A 24,781-nucleotide genomic window follows, 5' to 3' on the forward strand; every position below is an offset into this window, starting at 1 on the left:
GCGTTGTAGCAGAAATAATAGTTATTGTTGTAGTACTTGTAATAGTAGTTATTATTAATGAAATGGATTGGTTTTAAGTTTAACATCTCGTTCAGCACTATGTGAGACGTGAACCTATAGCTTAACAGAGTCCGAACCACATGGCTCCCGACGGAAATCGGATCTGGATCTCCCGCGCCAAAGACGACAATGTTAACGATATAGCCATGAGAGCTCTACTGTCGTGCAAGTAGTAGTTGTAACGAAATGGAATATTTTTAGTTTAACGTCCTACGGTTATGCCCTTTAGGATAAAAGAGACAGATGACCAATGAAAGTGAATGACTGTGAAATTAAAATTTTTGTGTTCTCCCACCGGATATCGAACCAGGGATTACGTGCGCCAAAAGCACACCGCTAGCGTCTAGACTAGCAGAGATAGCTGTTGTTGTTAGGGTTTGTTGTGGTTTGTTGGGATTTAGCTTTCCTTTCCGCACAGAGACTATATGAGACATGGGCCTACAGCTTAATGTAGGATCCGAACCACATGACTTCCCGCCAAGAATCGAACCGGGATCTCCCTGCTGAAGACGCTTATGCTAACCATATAGCCATGAGGAGTTCTGTTGTAGTAGTTGTTGTTATTATTATTATACTGACCTATAAATCACGAGAATAACATGAACTAATACGTTAATTGCACCCAGCTAATCGAAGTGCTGCCATTTTTTGCTTAGGATTTAAGATATGCATACAACTCCTGTGGAAACAAAATTATCAGGTTTTGGAGACATTCTCTAGTGTGAATTTAATTGTAATAGCTTTATAAATAGTGATTTCAACACTTTTTTTTTTTTTTTTTTTTTGAACTTTTGGTATTATTAATTGTTCTTTAACTTACATCTATTAATCTGAAGAGAAAAAATCAGACTTTTGGTATTATTAATTGTTCATTAATTTACATCTATTAATCTGAAGAGAAAAAATCAGACTATAAAAGCTACTGAAATTAAATTTTATTGTCTACTACAAACAATATAGTAACACAACGAGAAATATTAATTAATTGACTTTATCCTTTTCAGCACCAACGAGACCTTCTGTTTAAAAACGCACATTATTTTAATATATATAATTAAAGTATTCATATGAAATACTTTCCTTTACAGACCTTCGGTGCCGAACTTTTGGGCCACCAACGTTGGGGCTTGAACTTTGTCAATTTTTTGAAAAAAAAGAAAAGAAAGAAAGAAAAAAGAAAAAGAAAAACTAATTCATATTCTGTACTTATAATAAAAGTAATAAAGGTTTATTGGAATCAATAGACGAGTCTTTTTCACAATCATGAAACAACCTAGTCACTTCCTTCGGAATGCTGCACAAATTAAAGGAATATTAAAACTTCTCTGTATAATATTTTTAGTAACTACAAACAACACTGCACTTCTACTTAATAAACTACGAACATCTTTAAGATGGTCTTCATTTTTGTCCAGTTCGTCGTCTACGCCAGTGATGGGCAAACTACTACCTGCGGGCCAGACGCGGTTCCTGAAAGGTTCTATCCGGCCCGCGACATAGTTCCTAATCTAATGAATTTAATATAACTTCTGAGATTCAGTGCATCCTAGTTCGAACCAGATTATGACAATCTTTTATCACCATTTCATTCGTCACATTTCCCTTCATAATCTTTAAATGTTTCAACCATTACATGAGCTTAGTATAATAATATTTTTTTTAGATTATATTGACTCGACTAAAGTTTTTTCCTTTTTTATTTGGATCTCTCCTGAAAATGTTTACCCAACACTGGTCTAGGCCATCGATATCATAACTACTAGATGCATTCTTTGACATTTGGAGAACATATCAACAGCGCAAACTTGTTTACTACATAGCATTCTCTAAGTACTAAACAACTGTGCACAGAAATTTTAGTAATATTGTTTGAAAAATTGATTGTCGCAATATCTCGAAAAACAGGAAAGTAAAAATGAGACTGGTAAGAAGCCTTAAAGTGGGATCTGAACAATTATAAGGATTTTTATTTGAGTAATGAAAGGCATTCCAAAACGAAACAGCACGACGAGAAATATTCATTGTTCATTATAATCGACGAGCACACTTAAAAATTTGAATCAATGATGGATAAATAATATATCGAATTACCCATCCATTTGTGTCCCGTGTCAATTGAAATGAAATCTTTACGTTTTACGCCCCACGGTCATGCCGGCTAGGCTAAAGGAGACGATGATGATGAGAAATGAATGAAATGGTGGAACGAAGGAAGTGGGAGGAAACGGGAGAACCCCGAGAAAACCCATGCACAACAGTGTTTGTCCACCACAAAGTTCACTTCGCGCGATGGGATCGAACCACGGACTCGATGTACCAGAGGTGAATGCTCTACCACTGAGCCACCACAGCCCCCCTGTGTCAATTATTATATTCAATATTTCGAATAATTTACTTGGACACTCCTCTTCAAAAGCAAACATACCCTTCGGTGATTTGTTCCAATAAACTCTTCACATATTTCGTTGTATCAACACAGTGGAAATTATAAGAATAATTGACAAATTATATCTACTTAGCGGAAATTATAATTATTAATATAATTTATCAATCGTTCTTATAATTTTCACTGTTGACAACGAAATATGTGAAGAGATTACTGGAGTAAATTACTTCAGCCTATGTTTTTCCTTGAAGAGTGTGCCCGAGAAAAGCACTCGAAATATTGGATTAATTGACATTGTAGCAAAAAAAGGTGAGTGATCCGTTATATTATAGTGTATTCTATATGCTCCATAAGTTATTATGGAGATACAAGTATTTTTAAGGAAAGCACAATGTGTGTGCGTGTTTTAAAACAATAAGAAAGTAAAAGAACCTTACGTCATCGGTGTGAACAGATGTAAAGGCAGATAACGTTCTCGACGCCGAACTTGATTTTGCAGGTTTGTCATCTTTCTTTTTCTGAGAAATAAATTCCTGTATTCTTAAGTTCCAATGATAAACAGCTTCAGCAATGATCCTTTTTAACTGTACGACACAATCCTCTATTTTCCACATCATCTCCTGTAATTCTGTAATTTAAAATCATGTTCGTTCATGTATTCATTTAAAAAAAATATCATGATAAACACTTCAAATGTCAGTTTTCAATCTTTTTTATTGTTACAAGAAGTAAGTATTCAACTAAGACATCTCCACATAAAATATTATTTTTATAAGAAGTCTGTGTCCATAAATATGATAGATATAAGTTAAAATTAGTTCTCCGTGATTTCTATGTTTATGTCATATTTAGCAATAACTACAATTTCTAATATTCTGTACTGCATGCATATATCAAAAATAGATTTAATAATTAATACAAATAATGGTGATAGTTACGAAGGCATACAAATGTACGTGTTAACGTACCAACATTATACAAAAACAAAGAAGGCTTTTAGAACAAATATCCATAAATTTGATTTAAACTACTCGCTGAGCAAAACAATACTTTTATTGTTAAAAAAAAAAAAAAAAAAAAAAAAAAAAAACACAGTTTCGCTAACTATTCACTTTGGCCTCATCAGACGCTATGAATATACAGTGAATAGGAGGAAGAAGAAATCAGTTCTCCGTAATTGCTAGAAAATGAAATGAAATCTTTGAGTTTTACGTCCCACGCTTATGCCGGTTAGGCTAAAGGAGACGGTGATGATGAGTAATGAATGAAATGGTGGAATGAAGAAAGTGGGAGGAAACGGGAGAACCCCGAGGAAACCCACGCACACGGTGTTTGTCCACCACAAAGTTCACTTGGCGGGGGATGGAATCGAACCCGGGACTGCAAGCACCAGAGGTAAACGCTCTACCACTGAGTCACCGCGGCCCCTCCGTGATTTCTAGAATTTAGATTTCTGGGCTTTCGGCATCTATGGCCATTTAGCCCGTCACGTATGAGGGATGACGTCCCGTGGCGAGCACATTATCCGGAGAAAGAGAAGGAAGAAAGGATTGGGAGAAGGAAGCAGCCTGGAACCTATATGTTAGGTACAATCCTGGCATTTGCCTGGTATGAATGAGCAAAAACCAGGAAAACCTCATTCAGGATGGATGGCCTGAAAAAGCTTTTTACACTTTTTCGACCGAGTGCCCTCATCAGGAATCGAACCTGGGAGCGCTCGCACCGAAGGAGAGAATGATGGAGAAAGGAGTAATATGTGGGATCCAGCAGTGCGATGAGTGAGATATTGAAGAAACGGGGCGCTTAAAGGAACACATAAAACAAAATAAGGACGACGTTAGATTAGAGGCAGATAGGAATGCAATCTACAAGCACACAAGACACACGAAGCATTCAGTTAATTGAAAAGAAGTAAAAGTGCTGGGTTAAGACAAGGGAAAGTTAGTTAGAAAAAAGAAGCAAGGTTTATTGAAATAGAAGGCGACAGAGTTATAAACTGGAACTCTGGATTTAAAAAAGATGAAAAGCGGAATAAAGTATTAAGGAGTCTTAAATATTAACTAAGTTAATTGTACAGGTTTATTTTTGTAAATTTATTCTTATTTATTTATAATTTATATTATATTATTAGAATTCATATTTAACACTAGAAGCACCAAGCGGTTTTTCAGACCGCTTCCAGATAAACATATTGTCCGTTCGTATACTATTGTATTGAACATTTTTAACCTTTATTAATTACAATGATAACTTGTGATATAAAATGTAACGTCAGTCATAACTGATAACTGGAAATTTTCATGAGCGGTTTAAAAAACAGCTTGGTGTCTCTCGCGGTTAAAATTTCTGGTGCTTCTAGTATTAAGAAGTTCATTGTAAAGCTTATTTTGTAATTAGATTAGGCCTGGTTTTTAGAAATTAATGTATAGGGTTGTCAACACGAGGGGAAGTTCAATAACGACTTTTGTTTCTGATTATTTATTTATTTATCTGTTCATTTATTTATTATTTTTGTGTGGTATAAGGGGATTGGCTGTTGTAGATTTGAGTAACCAATCAGGATTTGTGGATTCTTTCCTTGTCTCTCATATATTGTCTGTGATTACCTCTGTATTCACAGTGTCTGATGAAGCCAAAGTGGATAGTTGGCGAAACTGTTACCATTAATATTATTTTACAATAAACGTATTGTTTTGCTCAGAGAGTAGTTTAAACCAAATTTTAAGTATACTAAAAGCAAAGCTTAAAAAATGGAAAACAAATATCCAAAAACCCTAATGCTAAATTTCTCATTAACTTCGGTAGGACAATCTGCTATTAATTCAATTTGATATCTTGAACATATGTAACCATTGAATAGTTTACTACGATAGAAAATAAATGAATTATACTTTACCTTTTTCTTTCATGCGTCCTTGATATACTTCCATTTTCTTCGCTTCCAAAGTAGGAGAGGTGAGTTTCAATTGAATTTCTTCAATCTTGGATTTAAAACCAGTTTTCTCTTTCTGAAGCTGCGCTTTCAGCATAGAGGCAACGACTTCGAAAACAACAAAGAAACATAAATAATGAAATTAAATAATGTCTTAAACACAGGGCCGGATTACGGGAGGGGCTCAGGGGGAAGCTATAGCCCCGGGCCTCCACTCTAATCAAAATCTCAACTGGCTATCTAAAAAGAATTATGAAGGTAAGTCATCATGATAAAATAAAATATGACCAAAAATATGTACTGCACTTTCACAGAAATGTATTAGGTGAAGTCAATAGAGGCCACATATTTTTTCCAGCCCCGGATCTTCAGATGGGTTAATCCAGCCCTGCTTAAACATCTTACGCTTATAGCTTATACCCTGTGGACTAAGAGTGGGATAAGACGATAGTAATGAGTAAGTAACAATGGAAGAATTGGTTGAACGAGAAAATGGAACAAAATTCCCATAAACTCATATACAACATTATACCTTCTACAAATGCAGTGAAAGGGAAACTAACAACCTATTCCCACGGAAACTACAGCTCTACCATCGTGCTCCTAATGGTAGGAATAATAATAATAATAATAATAATAATAATAATAATAATAATAATAATAATAATAATAATAATAATAATAATAATAATAATAATAATAATTTTTCATAAAATTTTATGAAGGCTGAATCTGCCTCAGTATTTTGCCAGTCAACATACTTTTCAAGAACTAATGTACTAAACCTATGACTTACGTAAGTATTGTATTCCAAAAACCTTTACATGATTTGAATATTTACGTAAATTGAATTTGTAAATTGCTTAATATACATTACACAGTGTTGTTTCATAAATGAAACATAATGCAGCATTATTTATTTGGATATAAACTATAAAAGTGTGAGAAATAATATGTATAAGGATTCATTGATATATATTGTTTTATACAGAAACAATGTACAGGGTGTTTCAAAACACCGACAATGTTTGGGAGATGATTCCTGACACCAAGATAAGTGCACGAATGTTTGCTTTCGGAGCTATAGGCTGCCGGAAATATGAAAAAATGAACTTAAAAGGTCCATAGCTCCAAAACTATGGGACGTGCCGTAGTCGGGTCAAGACTTCACTTAAGAACTAGTATGTGCGCTGTCCAAAAATACATGTTTTAGAATCCTAAGACGCTTACGTAACGATTTTCATAGGAGTTTGGCTACGGGCATATAATTTGAAGTACTCACCAACTACGTCTATAAAAATTGTTGCGGAAGTACCGCAGGATTCCGAAACTTAGATATTTGGATAGGTTACGTACTAGTTCTTAAGTGAAGTCTTGACCAGACTACGGTAGGCCCCATAGAATTGGAGCTATGGACCTTTAAAGTTCATTTTTTATATTTTCGGTAGCCTATAACTTCGAAAGGAAGCATTTGCGCACCCAGATTGATTTATACTTTCTGTCTTATCTTCGTGTCAGGAATCTCCTCCCAAACGTTGTCGGTATTGTTTTGAAACACCCTGTATACTACTTATGTCGCTGCATACTGCAATGGATATCATAGACGTTTAAGTCACGTATTGTGTAAGTCGGAGTGGGGAAGGATTGCTATACAATGTTTCGAAAAAGACAATATAGTAAACTATCTCATATTTCAATATTCCTTTTAGCCCTTTCTGTTGGTTTAGCAGCTAGCACGCACACCTTTGGTGTACGGGGTCCCTTGTTCGATTCCTAATGGGAGAGCATGGAAATATGAACATATTCCACCATCAACTGTAGGTCCATGCTTCGATGCTGCAAGGGACGCCAAAATCCAATCCAATGCACCAACTATTTTTTTCTTGTCATACTGTGAAAAATGATTGAGAAATACAACCAATTAACCATTTTTCATTTCATATAGTGGAAAATGATTGAGATATACAATCAATCAACCACTTTTTATTTCATACTGTGAAAATGATTGAGAAATACAACCAATCAACCATTTTTCTTTTTATACAGTGGAAAATGATTGAGAAATACAACCAATCAACAATTTTTCATTTTATATTGTGGAAAATGATTGAGATATACAATCAATCAACCACTTTTTATTTCATACTGTGAAAATGATTGAGAAATACAACCAATCAACCATTTTTCTTTTTATACAGTGGAAAATGATTGAGAAATACAACCAATCAACAATTTTTCATTTTATATTGTGGAAAATGATTGAGAAATACAACCAATCAACCATTTTTCTTTTCATACAATGGAAAATGATTGAAAAATAAACATATTTACTCAATATTACACAAAAACCATCAGGTTAAAATCGTGACGCAAATATGAAAAGAAGTTCCTAATATGCAACAAAACATAATATTTGTTTCTTTCTTTGTACAATTACAAACTTAAATTAATCTAATATTTACCTTCGTACTTGGTCCCTTCTGATTCTAATGCGAGGGAGCACAGCTTCTCTAACACTGAACTATATACTTCATATCCTTTTAACGCCAAATTTCTAATTTCTTCTATCACATGATTCGGTGGATATAGGTTAAACTTCACCGTAATAACTGGCGGAGGTAAAGAAACTTCCCATAAAGTAACAGTTGTATATCTAAAACAAAAGAACATAGAATATATAAGATACGTGTAATTGTGTTAATGTTTTGCAGTAAATGATTAATTTTAAATACATATCAAGTATATTTAAGGGAAGTCATCTTTTCTGCTTTCCCTTTAACTTCTGTAGCTAGGAAAATAACTATATTTTCTGAAATTTCGGTTTCTATTCATGCTATATAGGCAAAACGTTGTTGCTGTAACTTCTTCTCACCCATCATATTAGTGTATGCATTACATTCCACTTTACTAGCCATCGTTTTAATAGGATATTCTTAATCTCCCACCGGTTCGTAGCCAGGATTTTGCCTTCAAAGGTATTTCATTACAGAATAAACTAAAGGGTAGGAAATTGATCACCACAAAATTTGCAAATATACGTAACACCCTAAAAGTTAGAAGATTGCAATCGTAAAAACCTGAACTTGTCCTGTATACTGTGAGACGTCATAGCTGCAGCTGAGATCTATTTCGTTCTTTTCTTTTTATGGATACACGAACTAGAATGTTACATAATTAAAAAAAAAACAAAAAATATTTAATGACTACACAGTATCCAGTTTTACGAAAGTATATTCAGTAATTACATAATGTAAGTGTAATAGGAAGAAAGTTGTTTAAATGTTAGGCATGTGTCCAGAATATCCCATTTTTACGTTTGTATTTTATATATACAGGGTGTTTCAGATAAAACGTCCAGTGCTTATAAATCCGAAACGGCTGAGAATAAAAAGATGAAACAAAAACTGAGATAGAAAAATGTCATAGGGCGCATCACATGGTGTCGTTGTGGTGACCCCCAGGGCCCTCCTTCAAGGGAGCCCAGGGGCCAACTTCAAATTTTCAAATAGGAATATGTATTGAATCATACCTCATTCAATAGTACTTGAAAAACGAAACAACTTTTGTAGGAAACAATTTTCGATTTGGGCCACCGTTTTTAAATGGCCGCAAAAAGTGGGTCCTATATCAGATAAAACGTCCACTGCTTATAAATCCGAAATAGCTGAGAATAAAAAGATGAAACAAAAACTGAGATAGGAAAATGTCATAGGGCACATCACATGGTGTTGTTGTGGAGACCCCCAGGGCCCTCCTTTAAGGGGGCCCAGGGGCCAACTTCAAATTTTCAAATGGGAACACATATTGAATTATACCTCATTCAATAGTACTTGAAAAACGAAGCAACTTTTGTAGGAAACAATTTTCGATCTGGGCCACCGTTTTCAAAATGGCCGCAAAAAGTGTCGTGTATCAGATAAAACGTCCAGTGTTTATAGGCCTAAATCAGAAACGGCTGAGAATAGAGAGATGAAACAAAAACTGAGATAGAAACGATGATAAAGCATATCAAGTGGTGTTGTTGTGGTGATCCTCAGGAAACTCCGTGAAGGGAACCCAGGTGTCAACTTCAAACTGATACAGGACTTTTTGCTTCCATTTTGAAAACGGTGCCCCAAATCGAAAATTGTTTCCTACAAAAGTTGTTTCGTATTTCAAGGACTATTGAATGAGGTATGATTCAATACATGTTCCCATTTGAAAATTTGAAGTTGGCTCCTGGGCCCCCTTAAAGGAGGGCCCTGGGGGTCACCATGACAACACCATGTGATGCGCCCTATGACATTTTCCTATCTCAGTTTTTGTTTCATCTTTTTATTCTCAGCCATTTCGGATTTATAAGCACTGGACGTTTTATCTGATATAGGACCCACTTTTTGCGGCCATTTAAAAACGGTGGCCCAAATCGAAAATTGTTTCCTACAAAAGTTGTTTCGTTTTTCAAGTACTATTGAATGAGGTATGATAAAATACATGTTCCTATTTGAAAATTTGAAGTTGGCCCCTGGGCCCCCTTGAAGGAGAGCCCTGGGGGTCACCACAACGACACCATGTGATGCGCCCTATGACATTTTCCTATCTCAGTTTTTGTTTCATTTTTTTATTCTCAGGCGTTTCGGATTTATAAGCACTGGACGTTTTATCTGAAACACCCTGTATATATATATATATATATATATATATATATATATAATATTATTAAGCATGGAACTTAGGCAAATGCATGAGATTAAACAGTTCATGGGACTAGCTAAAGAACTCGGATTGCTTGTTTGTATTATGAACAAGTATCCTAATTGAAAGGAAATAATACAACAATTGAGACTATTTATTTAAAGAATATATATATATAGAGAGAGGGCCGGATTTAGGGAGGTGCACCCCCCTTCGTTGTAAGTATACACTATTTAAAATGAGAAGCTAGCAGTGAAACTAGCAACACTTTCCGAAACTTTCTGCCGTCATGTTTCCATTTGGGGCTTAAAAGCAAGCAGAGCTTTGCAAAAGCAATAGTTTAAGTCGATTTTGAAGCAAAAGGATTCACCAAGGAAAACAATATTCCTTATTCACACAGATGCCTAAAATCATTAAGAAAAATCAAATTTAATTCAAATATAGTAGTAGTTATTGGTGCAACCCCCCCTCAGAAAATCCTGGATCAGACCTTTATATATATATATTTATAATTTAGAAGAAGACTTGACCTATATGACCGATTTAATAAACTACGTACACTGTTAAGTCATTACAGGACGTCTTGTATCAAACGACGGTAGTGGTGGTGGTGCTACTACTACTACTACTATTACATGATGTTTTCTTGGTGGACAATAAATGTCCGTAGGTTTCTACGAATTGTTTCCTCCTACATCCTCATTCCAGGTTTTTTCTTCGTTTTCTTCTATTTAACATTCTTCTTCCTTAGCCCTTCGTAGCATAATTGTGAGATGTTAAACTATTACTGTTTCATCATAATAATAAACATGTGCTGGGGAAAAGTGTGGAAGAAATATAATCTATTACTAACAGTATAGAAATAAGAGAATTTGCTTTTGTGTATGCTGCTGTCCAACAGATATTTTGGGAGTTAATTGCAATTAATATTTTATAAGAATCAGCACGATATTGTAATCCTTATGATTTTTTTTTTTTTTTTATTACTGTAAACCGCATACTAATTCGAATATATGTTTTGATAACAATGACAAAATTGCTTAGTAAACCGAGGGAAATTTTCTGTGATAAAAGGAAGTGAAAGGTGGGAAAGTTTAGATTTTCTGTTCTACATTATGCATTGTCCTTATTGGTTCTCAAATTTGTTTTATAGTAAAAGAAAGTACCTCATACAAATCTATATATATAAAAGAGAACGTACAAATCCTTTGTTAGCTCATCACGCTAATACGGCTGAACCAATTTCTTTCATTTTTGGGGGGTTATTAAGATTTGGACCCTAGATGGTTTTTATCATATCACTTTAATTTTCAATTACCAGTGTCTTGAGATAATTGACCATTCAAGTGTCCATAACGTACAAATCCTTTGTTAGCTCATCATAGCTAAATCTAACCGTATTTATATGCAACCCACATGACCGTGTCACTCGGCGGGTTAACATAAATGACAGGCGATATAATGTTAACATTTACTCCAATCTTCTATGGTTTTTATCATATCACTTGAAAGCGAAAAAGTAAAAATTATCTAAGTAACAAAGTTTATTGCGTTCCGGGGTGACCCCAGCGAAGCGGGGTGAACGCTGCTAGTTAAGTATAATTAAGTAATGTATGCGCTTGAAAGGATAATTCAAATTTACAAAAAAATGGTTACCTACTAGTATGTCCTACCGTGTGAAAACTAAATATTCTCCAGACCTATAGGAAAAACAAACTAGTTCCGTCTTCATTTAATGCGTTAATGCATTGAACCGAGACACAGTGCTACTCACAATTAAAACTAATATTCCATTCATTTTTCACTATGACTATCAATGTTATGCGTAACCAAGTAACCTATTTCTTAAAATTATACTTTCGCAACGTAGAGTACAACAAGCGATCGTTTAGATCCCGTTTTGTTCGCCATGTAAATTCAGTACATAGTGTCTAGGATTAACACCGAATTAAATATCTGGTACTTAGATGATGGTACTATAGCAGAAAATCCTGACACAGTTATAGGTGAGCTACAATATTATTCTGCAGCAGCAGACATTTGATTAACTTCAATTTTATGAAGAGTGAAGTAGGATTCTTAGGAGTTTCGGAAGATAAAACGGAAATGTTATATTCTCAATTTAAGAACTCAGCACCTGGAATACAACTTATCACAACCTATTTAGCCTTCCTACTTGGTCCAGCCCTTTCACCTAAGGCAACATGTAATTTGTTAATAATAATAATAATAATAATAATAATAATAATAATAATAATAATAATAATAATAATAATAAATCCTAAAAATCAGATCTTTTCTTGTCAGGCGTGGTCTTATTCTCAGCACACTCAGCTTTCTATCTCCTTCGTGCATCGTTTTCTAAGCCCAAACTAATATATGTTTTTACGCTATCCTCTTTGGGGTGAAGACGAAGCGAAGTTTCACTCCCTTTTGAAAATTGGATTGGAATCACGGCTAAAAGTAGATCTGTAAAGGTAGGGGGACGGTAGGTAGCGGCATGACGTCACGCCGTCCCCCAGCCTATCTTTGCCCATTGTAATTTCTTAGGGACTGGGGGAACGCCGTACATTTTTGGAGGTAGGGGGACGGCGTCTCTCCCGCACTTTTACCCGTAACTGCAATCATTACTTAACTGTACCTTAAATAATGACGCACGGTTCCAGTCCCCCTTCGTTGATTCTGGTAGTCTTGCTATTCGTCAGGCTATCGATTTGGCGTGTCCTACATTTTTAGCGTCGTTTTACATATTAAAGCATACCATTGAGATACTCCTCAATCGAGAGGATGATCCTTATACAGAATCTGATATCCAAGGCTGCATATTTGATTAATCTAATCTAGTTGGTTTAAGTCCTCCTAAAATAATGGGGAGAAGTTCACAATCAGTTTGGAACAACCCAATCATCAAATTACACGAATCAGCGTTACTACAAAAAGTAGACAGTCAAGAGGACAAGGCCAGACTTCTCGTCTCCTCATCTCCAATTTCAGATGCTTGGATACAGGCACCATCAACACACCCTAAGAGTGTACCTTTCAGACGAAAGTTTTCATATCGCAGTTGGACTTCGCCTGGGGGTAGACATCTGTAAATCACACATCTTCTCTAAATGTAGTGCATCAGTTAAGAAAACTAGTCTATATAGTCTTTCTTGCTCCGGAAGATATGTGAGACATTCCAACGTGAAAGACATTATTTGGAGAGCACTCACATCGGTGGAAGTTCCATCTCTTCGTGAACCAGCGAGATGTAACCGCTCTGACGGCACAGACCATGGAAGAGGAAGATTTTTCTCTGGGATTTCACCTGCTCTGACACTTGTGCGTCACCTAACCTTACTCTTTCATTGTCACGAGAAGGAGCTATTGAATGCGAGAAAAGAAGAAAATATAGAAATCTACTCGACAGATACAAGCTTGTGACCATAGCCATTGAATCGAGCGACACTTGGAACCTCAAAACTCTCAATTTCATCGCAGGAATAGGCCAATGTATTGCTCAGGTTACTGGTGACAATCAGGCTACTGCTTTTCTTAAACAACGTATCAACATAGCAGTTCAGTGAGGCAATGTGGCTTCCATTTTAGGTACATTACCTCCTGGCAAAATATAAGAAGAGGTTTTTCTTTCATAACTGTGAAGATTGAATTGCTGTTTTGCATATACTACAGCTTTCAATGCACACAAATAAAATAAAATTTTTAAAAAATTAAAAATCTTAAATATTATATAGATCATAATTATTGCTTTTCCTTGATATCTCCGAACTTCCTTGTGAAGTACATAATAATGATACCTATTAATTAAGCAAATCAAAATGCAGTGAAAAACAATGATAAATGTCAGCTATCTTACTTGAAAGATGCCACGATATTCTTGAGTCCAAAATATTGATAATGTTCATGATGAAGAGAATGCTGGCACGTGTCCTCCCTTCCTCTTCTTGCGTACATCTGACCATGAAATCGAAGTTCTAAGTACTTCGCAAAGGATAATGACCACGTATCCACTGACATCGGAACAACTGGGGAGACCTGAAAGTGAAAACAAAAAACAACTTATTGAAACAAATTACAAACACACTCCATAAGTTTTGCAAAAGAAAAAATATTTGTAAGAATTAAAGCCATGACTTCTCATATTTTTTTCTTTCTTTCTTGTCTCGTAAGGATTCTATAAAACAGCAGACAAAACGAAATCCAGTTACAATCCGTTGCTACAAATAGATCATCTGCAGACGAAACTTTTTCACAACAATTTTGATGTTTTGCAGCATTAATTGTTACAATTTTCGCATTTATTTTTTTAAATGTAGCACAAGTTTGTTTGTTTGTTTGTTTTTTTTTTTTAAATATGGTATTTGTAAACAATATATTCTTGGTAGTAAGGTGCATCTAATACAAGAATGAGGATATACCTTGATTAGGTACACATTCTAGCTAATGTATTCACTGAAACATAGATATTAATGCAAAAAACTTAAACGTTTCCTCTAACCTCATCCTTAGTTAAAGGATAACATGCAGCAAGCATTACCGATTCTTCTTTTAAGTTTGTTCTCCTGTCAGTAACAATCACATTACTTGAAAAAGAATGTCTCAGCATCAACACTCGACACTGGCAACCATATTGAACGTAACGAGCTGACAGTAAAAGACCTTTGGTTAACGTATAAACTGTTTAACAATGATACAATGTCAACTTCCTTATCCTCACTGTTGAGAACTTCAATAACCTTACTTTTAAATTCACAATAAACAACCAACAAATCATGAACATTTTCCCTACAAAACACAGTAACGATTTAAACAACAGTTCAGTTTTGTTGATGTCTAAACCTTTATGAAGTGAAAGAGTTGCAAGTCTCAAATAACTCCATACCACACAAAAATTGTCATCACTTGCTTGCGTGTAATTTTGCAGCTTCATCAATACTTTTAACACGCAGGTTTTCAACTTTACTACAACTTCAGCCTAGTGAGAAGCACTACCCTTTTTAATTAACTCTACAGTAGCAGACCCAAATTTCTCTGCTTGCGCTAACTCATTTATTTCGCACGTTTTTCGTTCCCAGAAAGTGACACGACGCCATGCAAGCTTTACGAATTTTATGGAGAACTTCATTTAACGTCGTGCATGTTTTCGGTGAAATGCAACGATTTTTAAGTTGAATAATATTGGAAATACTCTTTTTAGTTGTTATTAGCAAGAATTCTACTTTTTCGTTTTCATTCGCATTTATCGCGAGTAATGCCGGATTTCGCAAAAATTCGCTATAATATAAACGTGATTTCTGGCTCTGAAACGAAGAGTTTGAGGTTTACTGAAACATATACGCATTTTTTTTTTTTTTTACGTTTCGCACATATCGCATTAAGTGAAAAAGTTTCGTCTTTAATCATCTGTTATCTAAAATGAGGGTACTTTTAATGTCGTAATTATCACGAGTTCTTATTAGAAGCATTTTGAATAATCACTTCTATGGTTTCCTTCTTACTTTAAGCAACAAAAACTACTACGAGCAGTCCAGGTTAGATTTCGGGAATGACGGTCTAGAGTAAACCAGTTTCCAGACGGAGCAAGGAACTTCAACGAGGCCGTACTCTCTTAAAGATAAACCTTGTGTAGAGGCCGTGGTAGCTCAGTAAAGCGCTTACTTTTGGTACGTGGTTCGACTTCAGCTCCCACGAAGTGCGCTATGTGATAGATAAATATAGTGTGCATGGCTTTTCTCGGGGTCTCTCGTTTCCTCTCACTTTCTTTGTTCTACCATTTTGTTCATCATCAACACGGTCTCCCTTAGCCTAGGAGCATAGCCGTTGAACTTTAAACTACTGAAAAAAAATCTGTGGAGGAAGATCATATTGTGCATCAACACCAGACAATACACGCTTTCCAAAGATTCGAGATGTACCTGTGTGTTGACAGAGAAGTCCTTATATATTGGATCCTTGGCAGTATGCGCAATTTCTCACTGAAGAACTAAAACTGAAGAAGGGAGTTTCGTGATGACATCCAATCAATTGTCAGATTTCCAAACATCAGAGTGAGTCTTGCTTGTGAAACCTTACAGATGGTGAACCAAGCTAGTCACGAGATTATATCGGAAATTGTTAAATCGCAATAAGATTTATATACCATTTTATGACTGTCCAATTCAAGAAAGCCTACATGGATCCATGGCGCCACTCATGATCTCCAAGGCCCAAAAAATTCAAAGCACAAGAGTCCGCAGGGAAGATACTTGCCTCAATATTCTGGGATAAGGATGTTTTGCTCTCAGACTACCTTCCAAAGGGCCAAACCATAACTGCAGAGTATTACTGCAGTCTGCTGGCTAAGGTAAAGAACGCTATTAAAGAAAAGCGCCGGGGAAAGTTGACACGAGGTGTTTTGTTCTTGCATCGTCCCGTCCACAAGGCTGGTAGAACAATGGATTTTCTGAGAGACCTAGGGTTTCAGTGCATTATCCACCCACCTTACTCGCCAGATCTTGCCCCTTCTGATTATTATCTGTTTCCAAAACTCAAAACAGCACTGAAAGGATAGAAATTTCACAGTGATGAAGGGGTGATAACAGCTGCGGAACAGTTTTTTGCAGACCTTGAGATTTTTTTTTAAGGGGTTGGAGAAGTTGCAGCATCGAAGTGCCAAGTCTGTTGACCTTCGAGGGGACTATGTTGAATAGCCTCACACTTTCATGCCTGCAGCTCAAGTCCTTTTGGGTCGGGCCGAGAACTTATCAGCCCACCCTCGTATCATCCTATAATTTACTTGATTGGACTGACATAAACCACACCGAGATTCAATCCCGGTATCTTGCGATTATAGTGCATAAACTTCAACTGTTCACCTATACTCGTACGGTATTTAGAACCTACAGCATTCCTGAAAATGACATTTTAACTCTTAAATTACTGAAAACAGTACTTACAAGCTTGCACTTTCGACACCAACTCCACATAAGAATTGTATTCCCTTCTCCTGGAATATTGTTATCCAATTCTTTCAATACGATGTGAATGCAGCCACCGTCATGAACGAATCTTCTGATATGGCCCAGCATAGGCGTGTCACAGGTAGGAGATGGACAGGTATAAGATGTCCTAAAGCAATATCGTTCCAAAAAGCTTCCAAGGGGAATGTCATTACGACCATAAAAATCCATGTGAACAACCCTAGAAAGAAAAAGAATTATTATATTCCCCTTCAAGCAAAGATGAAATTTCCACACGTATTGTTTGTTATATGAGCGTAGATAATTCATCATCTACACACCTTTCACCTTCAGACTACAATGTGACTGTGTAGGGAGCGGATTGGGTACCGTAATGAAATCATTTGCTCGTTTTACGTCCCATGTTATATAGGCTAAAGGAGACAAATGGTTCATGGAAGTGAACAATTAGGCTAAAGGAGACAAATGATTAATGAAAGTGAATGACTTAAGCTAAAGGAGACAAACTATTAATAAAAGTGAATAATTTAGGCTAAAGAAGATAAGTGATTAATGAAAGGAAATGATTTAGGCTAAAAGAGACAAGTGATTAGGAAATGATGTAGGCTAAAGGAAACAAATGATTAATGAAAGTGAATGATTTAGGCTAAAGGAGACAAACGATTAATGAAAGTGAATGACTTAGGCTAAAGGAGACAACCGATTAATGAAAGTGAATGACTTAGGCTAAAGGAGACAAACGATTAATGAAAGTGAATGATTTAGGCTAAAGGAGACAAACGATTAATGAAAGTGAATGATTACGAAATACGGTAATTGTTGAAATAAGAATATGGGAAAATCTTGAGAAAACTCACGGTCGTGGTGTTGTCTTATCATAACCGTATGTAGCAGGGATCAAACCTGAAACTCATCACATCAGAGATGAGCGCTCTAGCACTGAATCACCGTAATCCCTTGATCGTAATGGTCACCGCTATAGGGTTGCCAACTGGCCGGTTTTTGACCGGCCTGGCCGGAAAAAATTGCTGTTATTTTGATTAAAGCCGGCGACCGGTACAAACTTCTTACCAGTCCCTTTATGACTGATTTTTCTTCAAATTTGTATCTAATTCGAAGCAATTTCATCTAGTTCCAAATATAGATTTAAAAAGTAATTTTCATTCTGTAAATCAAAAACCGTGACCTTTCACCATCTATCAATGATTGATATGTTTCGTTCATCTGTTTACATGATTTAAAGAGACAACATGGGCTGTATCAGGGAAAACTTAAAATTTAATTGTAAGGAATTATATACATTTATGGAGACTGAAAAAAGACTTCTTAAAACAATTTCCCGTAGTTGAAGTATAAGTTCAAAGAATAAATTTCATTTTCCAAATCCAAAATTGTCACGTAAAAATTGATATACTTTTGTTCATCTGCCTCGATAATTTTAAAGAAGTGACAGTTACTGGTAAATAAAATAAAATGATCAATGTCGATTTCAGTTTCTCATTTATAGCACAATGTATCTATTAAGCTTATTAGTGAATGTATTAAGGGCATACAGAATACAGGCGCTAATGCACTTTTGTTTGCGATAGTACATTCCCTTCCCATGGATGGGTCCCAACAGAGATGCTTTACATTTAGGCCTACATCATAGGGAATTTTGAGGGGGTGCCGGTTTTTTCACTTTCCAGAGTTGGCAACCCTATCGCCGCACCGTCATGGAAGGATGGACACGAATTCGATTCTCGCTCATCCTTCAACTTTTTGAAAATGAAATGAAATCTTTCAGTTTTATGTCCCACGTTTATGTCGTGCAGGCTAATGCAAACGGTGATTATGATAATGAATGGAATGGTGGACTGAAGAAAGTGGGGAAGCAGGAGCACCCCGAGAAAACCAACGCACATGATGTTTGTTTACCACAATGATCACTTGGCGTGAGCTGGGATTGAACCAAGAACCTCACGCGCCAGAGGTGAACATTGTACCACTGATTCCCCTCATTTTTCTCACACACCGAATTTTCATTTAATTCGTGCCTATATCAGATCGTGCCTTTCACTTTGAATTTTTACTGAATTCGCACGTGTCAGGGATATTATTGAATTCAATTATCATAGATCTTTTATTAGTGTAGACATTTGAGTGTCCAAGCACACCTAGAGCTGTGGTGAAGCGGCCTCGCAAGCATAGTGGTCGACGCACAGATCAATAAAGGAGAAAAAAAAGTTTGATTCTGTTACGGATTTTTTGGCGCTCATTAATCGTGTTAATTAAGAGAAGAAAGACAGTCAGTTTAAATTTCAAAATTAATAAACAGACCTCGTATAGAAATTTTCCAAGAACTCTCTCTCTTCTCAAGCATATACATATATGTTTGAATGTGTGTGTGAGCAACCAACTTCGATCGAATCGCCCAGCAGTCCTTTTATGGTTAAAAAGAAAGAAGAATCGCTCCACAGAACATTCCAGCAAGAAGTCTCATCGCTAAATTTAGCCATTGCATCAGTTGGTTGCGTTTCAAGTTAAAACCGGGATTTTCCCTTTGAAAAAGCAGCATAAGAGGTTGGCGAAGAAAGCAAGTCAGTCTATTGAAGAGACTCGGTTAGGCAGGGTGCCTTCGCACCTGTCGTGCGTCCTGCATGTAGAGTAGGCTTTTACACGGGCTCGCATCCAGCCCGTCGACGTGATTTTAAGTTCCCAGAGCTCTGTACCTGTTGTTGTTCCTAAAAAGTTAAAGTAAAAGGAACCAAGTGTCGGTGTTGTGCAATTATGGAACGAGACTTGAATCTAAATTCATTTTGTGATTTTATGAGTTGTTGTAGCCGAAAAGATAAAGGGCTAGCAAGTTAGTTTTAAACATACTTCGATGCAGTCAATGAATCTTGGCAGGAGCACTTCCAAACGATGATCCTATTGTGAGCAGCATGATTGTTGGATGCTTTCTTTCGTGTGATATATGAACTACTGGATTGGATTTGAGAACCAGATTTCTGTGGAGAGGATCGCGCAGAAGAGAACACCGTGGCTGACTAAATCCCCACCCTCCTTGTGCAGTGCATAGTGAAACACGAGTGTTACATAAATTATCCACTACTCTCATTCCATGCCGCCAACGCAAACTGTAAGTAGAATTGAGAAAGAATCATTCTTACAAATTGAAAAAGCCACCTGATCAAAGTAAATGATCTTAAGAAAATAAAAGTTAAAAAGTAAAGTAATTGCTTTTGAGCGCTCAGGTTGTTAAATATATAATTTGCTTGTAGTTTACTTATTGTATGTTGTTTGTTTGATTACAATACATAGTACTCATAATTTTAATCTCATGTTTAATTCTTAGCCGTGATTGCATGTAGCTTTACAAGGCGTTGTAACAGTTTATAGATTATTTACTTTAATTTGTTTTGTTCATCCATCTTTACGGCAAGCACTCTTCTCTCCCCCGGTATCTTTCCAGCGGTCGGTGGAGACGGGGACTGCTTGTATGGTTTGTGACGACCTCTTGTGGGCGCTGGAAGCCACGAAACCAAAGTTTGGAGCAAGTGAAGCAAAAGAGAGAGAGAGAGATAATATGTAGTTTATTTACGATAAACCCACAAAGGTCGGTCATAATTCTCTGCTTAGGAGCTTTCTCGTTCTTTGCATTTTTTATAATCTAAACTTATTTGTTCCTTCGGAGTTCAACATTCTTCTGTAGCATCAAAGTTGTACATGAAACTCGATTGAATTAACTTAGAAAAAAATGAAATGAAATCTTTCAGTTTAACGTCCTACGATTACGCCCTTTAGGCTGAGAGATACGAATGATTAAGGCAAATGAATGATAATGAAAGAATTGGTGAAATGAGAATGGGGAAGGAAACGAGAGTACACCGAAAAAAATCAACGGACACGATGTTGTCCACCAGAAACTTACTTGTCCGGAAATCGAATCAGGAACTCCACGCATTAGAGTTAAACGCTGTGCCACTGACCCACCGCGCCGCTCAGGAATTAACATAGAATTCGCCCTTCATGTATATTCACCTGAGAACAAGTGCAAGGTCATGCGTACAGAAAACAAGTCTGTTAACCATTTGGCTATTAGAATTTTTTGCTTACATCATGCTGAAGATATCTCATCGTCGGAGTAATCAAATGACTTCCCTAGATTTACAGAATTTTATTTGGAAATTCCTATATTTTTGATGGGTGCAGCACGGTGACTCAATGGTAAAGCCCTCATATACTAATGCGAATGGGTCTCTGGTTCCATCCGAAACCGTCTGAGTTTGTCATGGATAACACTGTATCTGTGGTCTGGGTTCTCCCATCTCCTCTTATTTCTCATAACACCAATTCTTTCATAATTATTTACTTTGATTACTGATTCGTCTCCTTTTTTCTAAATCGTAAGACGTAAAACTACAGATTTCATTTCAATTCTTTATTTTTGATACGAGGGTAAGTCAAAAATTATCCGCAATGTAGCTATAACTCTTCTTATATTGTTTGTACTGACCCCTGTTTTAATTTATTTTATTGTTATGCTGTTGTATTCATGCTATGAATGTTTGATCCTAATTCTGCCATTGTCTTTTATTTTTGTTGCAAATAGATCATGGCCGCCCCATTAAAAGTTTGCACGAAAGAGGAACAACGAGCCATGATCCGGTTTTTGTGGTCAAAAGGTGTATCAGGGACCGCAACCCGTCAAAAGACTTTCGTCACAATATCGGAACAGTGCCTTGTCGCAACGGAGTGTCTACGAATGGATTGAAAAATTCAGAAATGCTCGTACAACTGTTACGCACGAGGAAGGTTGCGGACGACCATCTACGGCCACAAATGATTACAATGCTGAGAGTGCACATGACATGGTTCTGTCAGACAAACGAGTGACTATTGATGAAGTGGCACATTGTCTGGAAATTAGTCATGCTTCTGTATATACGAAATCATCCACAACAGACTTGGGTTTCATAAAGTCACGTTCCTTTCTGCAATCTTCTAATGGAGGGGCCATGATCTATCTGCAACAAAAGGAAGACAAATGGAGAAATTAGGATCAAACTTTCACAGCAGGATCACAAAAGCATAACAATAAAATAAACGAGGACAGAGGTCGTATGAATAATGTAAGAAATGTTATAGCTACACTACGGATGATTTTTGCCTTACCCTCATATAATATTTTATTATATATTTGTGTTATCTGCTTTATATAACTGCACACACCTTTAGTAATTGAATATACAATCTATGTTAAAGATAAATAAATAAATTAGACTTCATCTGTAAGACTACACTTACCATGGATTTACACAAAAGCAAGGCGCATTATTTGACTGACGAGAGTAACTACAGAACAAAACAGCCAATCTTTGGTGATTGTACGGATCTAATGCGTCGACTTTGTATTCCCAGGGAACTTCAGAGTCAGTTTTATAAAGCTCAGCTGAGTTTTTCGCTTTCTTCTCACCCTCCTCTGCCACATGTATTCTTCCTCCACACGCTCGGAAGTCTGCAAGCAGCCTCTGAATATCCACATTGTCTACTGGACTTGTCAATTTAGCATGTACAAATTTATGATGGGGATATATTTTTACATTATTGCGATAATCATTATCTTGATCACTGCTCTTCCACCCTGTATCCTCTATCTTCGTATGCGACATTTCTGTTTTGTAGAACTGAGCTGACCAGTAGATTTCTTCAGGAAAATATTTACGTAATTCACAATTTCTTCCCGATTCAGTTTCTAAATACGGAATTGAGTACTGCAAATATGGTGAAGAGGATAATATAATATCGTCCAAAGCTTTGCGAAATTGATTTGACAAAGGTAAAACAGCTACGGAAAGTTTTGTATCTTGAGGACTCGGTACTGAGAAAACCTCATCACTACCTTCCTCAAGGTTAAGATATGAATGTAAAGGATCACTGAAATCACTAACGGTTTCTGAACGCGTTTCAATTTTCTTTTCCTCATTAATTGATCTTTCCTTGTTAGTATTTCGAAGCGAATGTTTATGAGAAGTAGTATCGTCCTGTTGTTTCTTACACTCGGGTGTATCGTTCTGTATAATACTATTTGTATTGTCTGTTTTATTTGTATCATTAAATATTTCACTTTCCAAAGCATCTGCCGCTGGAGAAACAGCTTTGTTTGCGTCTATCGTACGACCATCATTTAAGGACGCTTCACCGTTGATAACGCTTTGTGCCCGATTTTCAGCACAACACTGATCAGTACACATATCATCAAATGCATCATTTACAGACAAACTTCTCTTACGACCTTCCGAGTCGACGTCTTCAAAAAACGAATCCGTTGGCGGGCTTGGTGGCATCGCAAATTCATCCATCAAGAACGATTTCTCGAGTCGCCAACTGTAACACACAAATACCATATGACTCATCACTTTTTTCACTCGCTTCAGTTCCATGTTGCTAGCCCCACGTAGTAACACTGTACAACCCAAATGAGTGGCACAGCCGTCAAGGAACATAAGCGTTTTAGTTGAACCGTCGTCCAGAGTGAAAGTCCGTAAATAAAAATTGTGACACATTCCCAACTGAGGACGTCCTATATGAGCATCAACGGACGTCACTATGTCAGCCTGCGTGCACCGGGCGATTCTATCAAGAACACTTGGTTTCACATTGAGAACTAGAGTTACATTGCGATCTAACAAGAAATCTTGAGCAAGGCGAGACACATTCTTCTCCACAAGCACCAAATCTGGCTTCAAGGCCGTAATTCTTGCTACCACGTTTTTCAGATAATCATGTTCCTGGAAAAGAGGAAAATAACAATTTAAAATGTCAATATATCAATATATGTACATTGACTGTTCTTTTGCTGAAAAAAAGATTTATGTATACAACAAAAATTTTAGGAATGATCAAAAAAAAAAAAAAAAAAAAAAGAAAAGAAAAGAAAAAAAAGAAAAGAAAAATGCATCAAAAGATTGCGATTTTGGCGGCCAATAATTAGTTTTTGGAACAGGGGCCACAAAATTTTTGAACAGCCCCAAAAACGAGTTTTCGTATCTTTTACGGAATAAGCACATCATAATGAGTGAAGTGATAGTTTGGGTTTGATTACACTATATGTAGTTCTCCAGATATAAGGCCTACAAGAAAATTTTTGCCTGAAATAAATTGGATCTTTTGATCCAAAAAGGAAAAATTTCCATTAGACTGAGAAAATCTTAAAAACAACAAAACGAATTTACTTACGAAGGTATTTTTCTTACTGTGCTATTTCGAGGTGGTTGCTATTTTAATGAGAGGGAAACAAAGTCAATGCTAACGAAGTCGAAGTTGGCTTCATTTCTGAGTTACTACTTTTGCAAAGTCTGGGAAAATAGCACTTATGCACCAACTAATAACTTGAGTAAGTGATGTAAAGTATTATACAGAAAATTATACTGGATTTGCTAATACTACCTTATTCAGAACATCATATCTTTGCCAGGCAATTACTCGTTATTCTGTCTTCTCTTTGAGGAATTCCAGCAGCGTTCCGAAGAGCATAATAATTAGGTAGTAACTTCAAATAAAATTTTCAACGTAGCTGTCTTTAAAATTTATTGTTTATGCTACAGAATTTATTTTCCCACATTTTGTGAGGATTGTAATTTTAAAAATGACGCTAAATTCGATTTAACTGGAAATTTTAACTACCTGTAAATAGCTCACCACAGTTTTCTCAATAACTTCGAATTTTTTTCACATATATCTATATATTAAAATGCTAGGTTTATATGTTTGTGGTCAAGAAAA

At 36.2% G+C, this 24,781-nt stretch overlaps 1 protein-coding gene across 2 annotated transcripts in view; it reads right to left on the reverse strand.

Annotated features, from left to right (window-relative positions):
* The window catches only part of fab1 (1-phosphatidylinositol 3-phosphate 5-kinase fab1), a 95,694-nt gene that overhangs the window by 43,579 nt on the left and 27,334 nt on the right, over positions 1-24,781 (reverse strand). For both annotated transcript variants that reach the window (XM_081739542.1, XM_081739541.1), the window contains exons 9-14: positions 22,304-23,787; positions 16,991-17,234; positions 13,912-14,090; positions 7,841-8,031; positions 5,343-5,486; positions 2,884-3,074 (exon numbers count right to left, since the gene is read on the reverse strand). In XM_081739542.1, coding sequence (XP_081595668.1) covers positions 2,884-3,074; positions 5,343-5,486; positions 7,841-8,031; positions 13,912-14,090; positions 16,991-17,234; positions 22,304-23,787 — 2,433 coding nt within the window. The remainder of the gene's footprint in view (positions 1-2,883; positions 3,075-5,342; positions 5,487-7,840; positions 8,032-13,911; positions 14,091-16,990; positions 17,235-22,303; positions 23,788-24,781) is intronic.

The sequence above is a fragment of the Thermobia domestica genome, chromosome 2, assembly GCF_964235325.1.
Source record: "Thermobia domestica chromosome 2, izTheDome1.hap1.1, whole genome shotgun sequence".
Lineage (NCBI taxonomy): Eukaryota > Metazoa > Arthropoda > Insecta > Zygentoma > Lepismatidae > Thermobia > Thermobia domestica.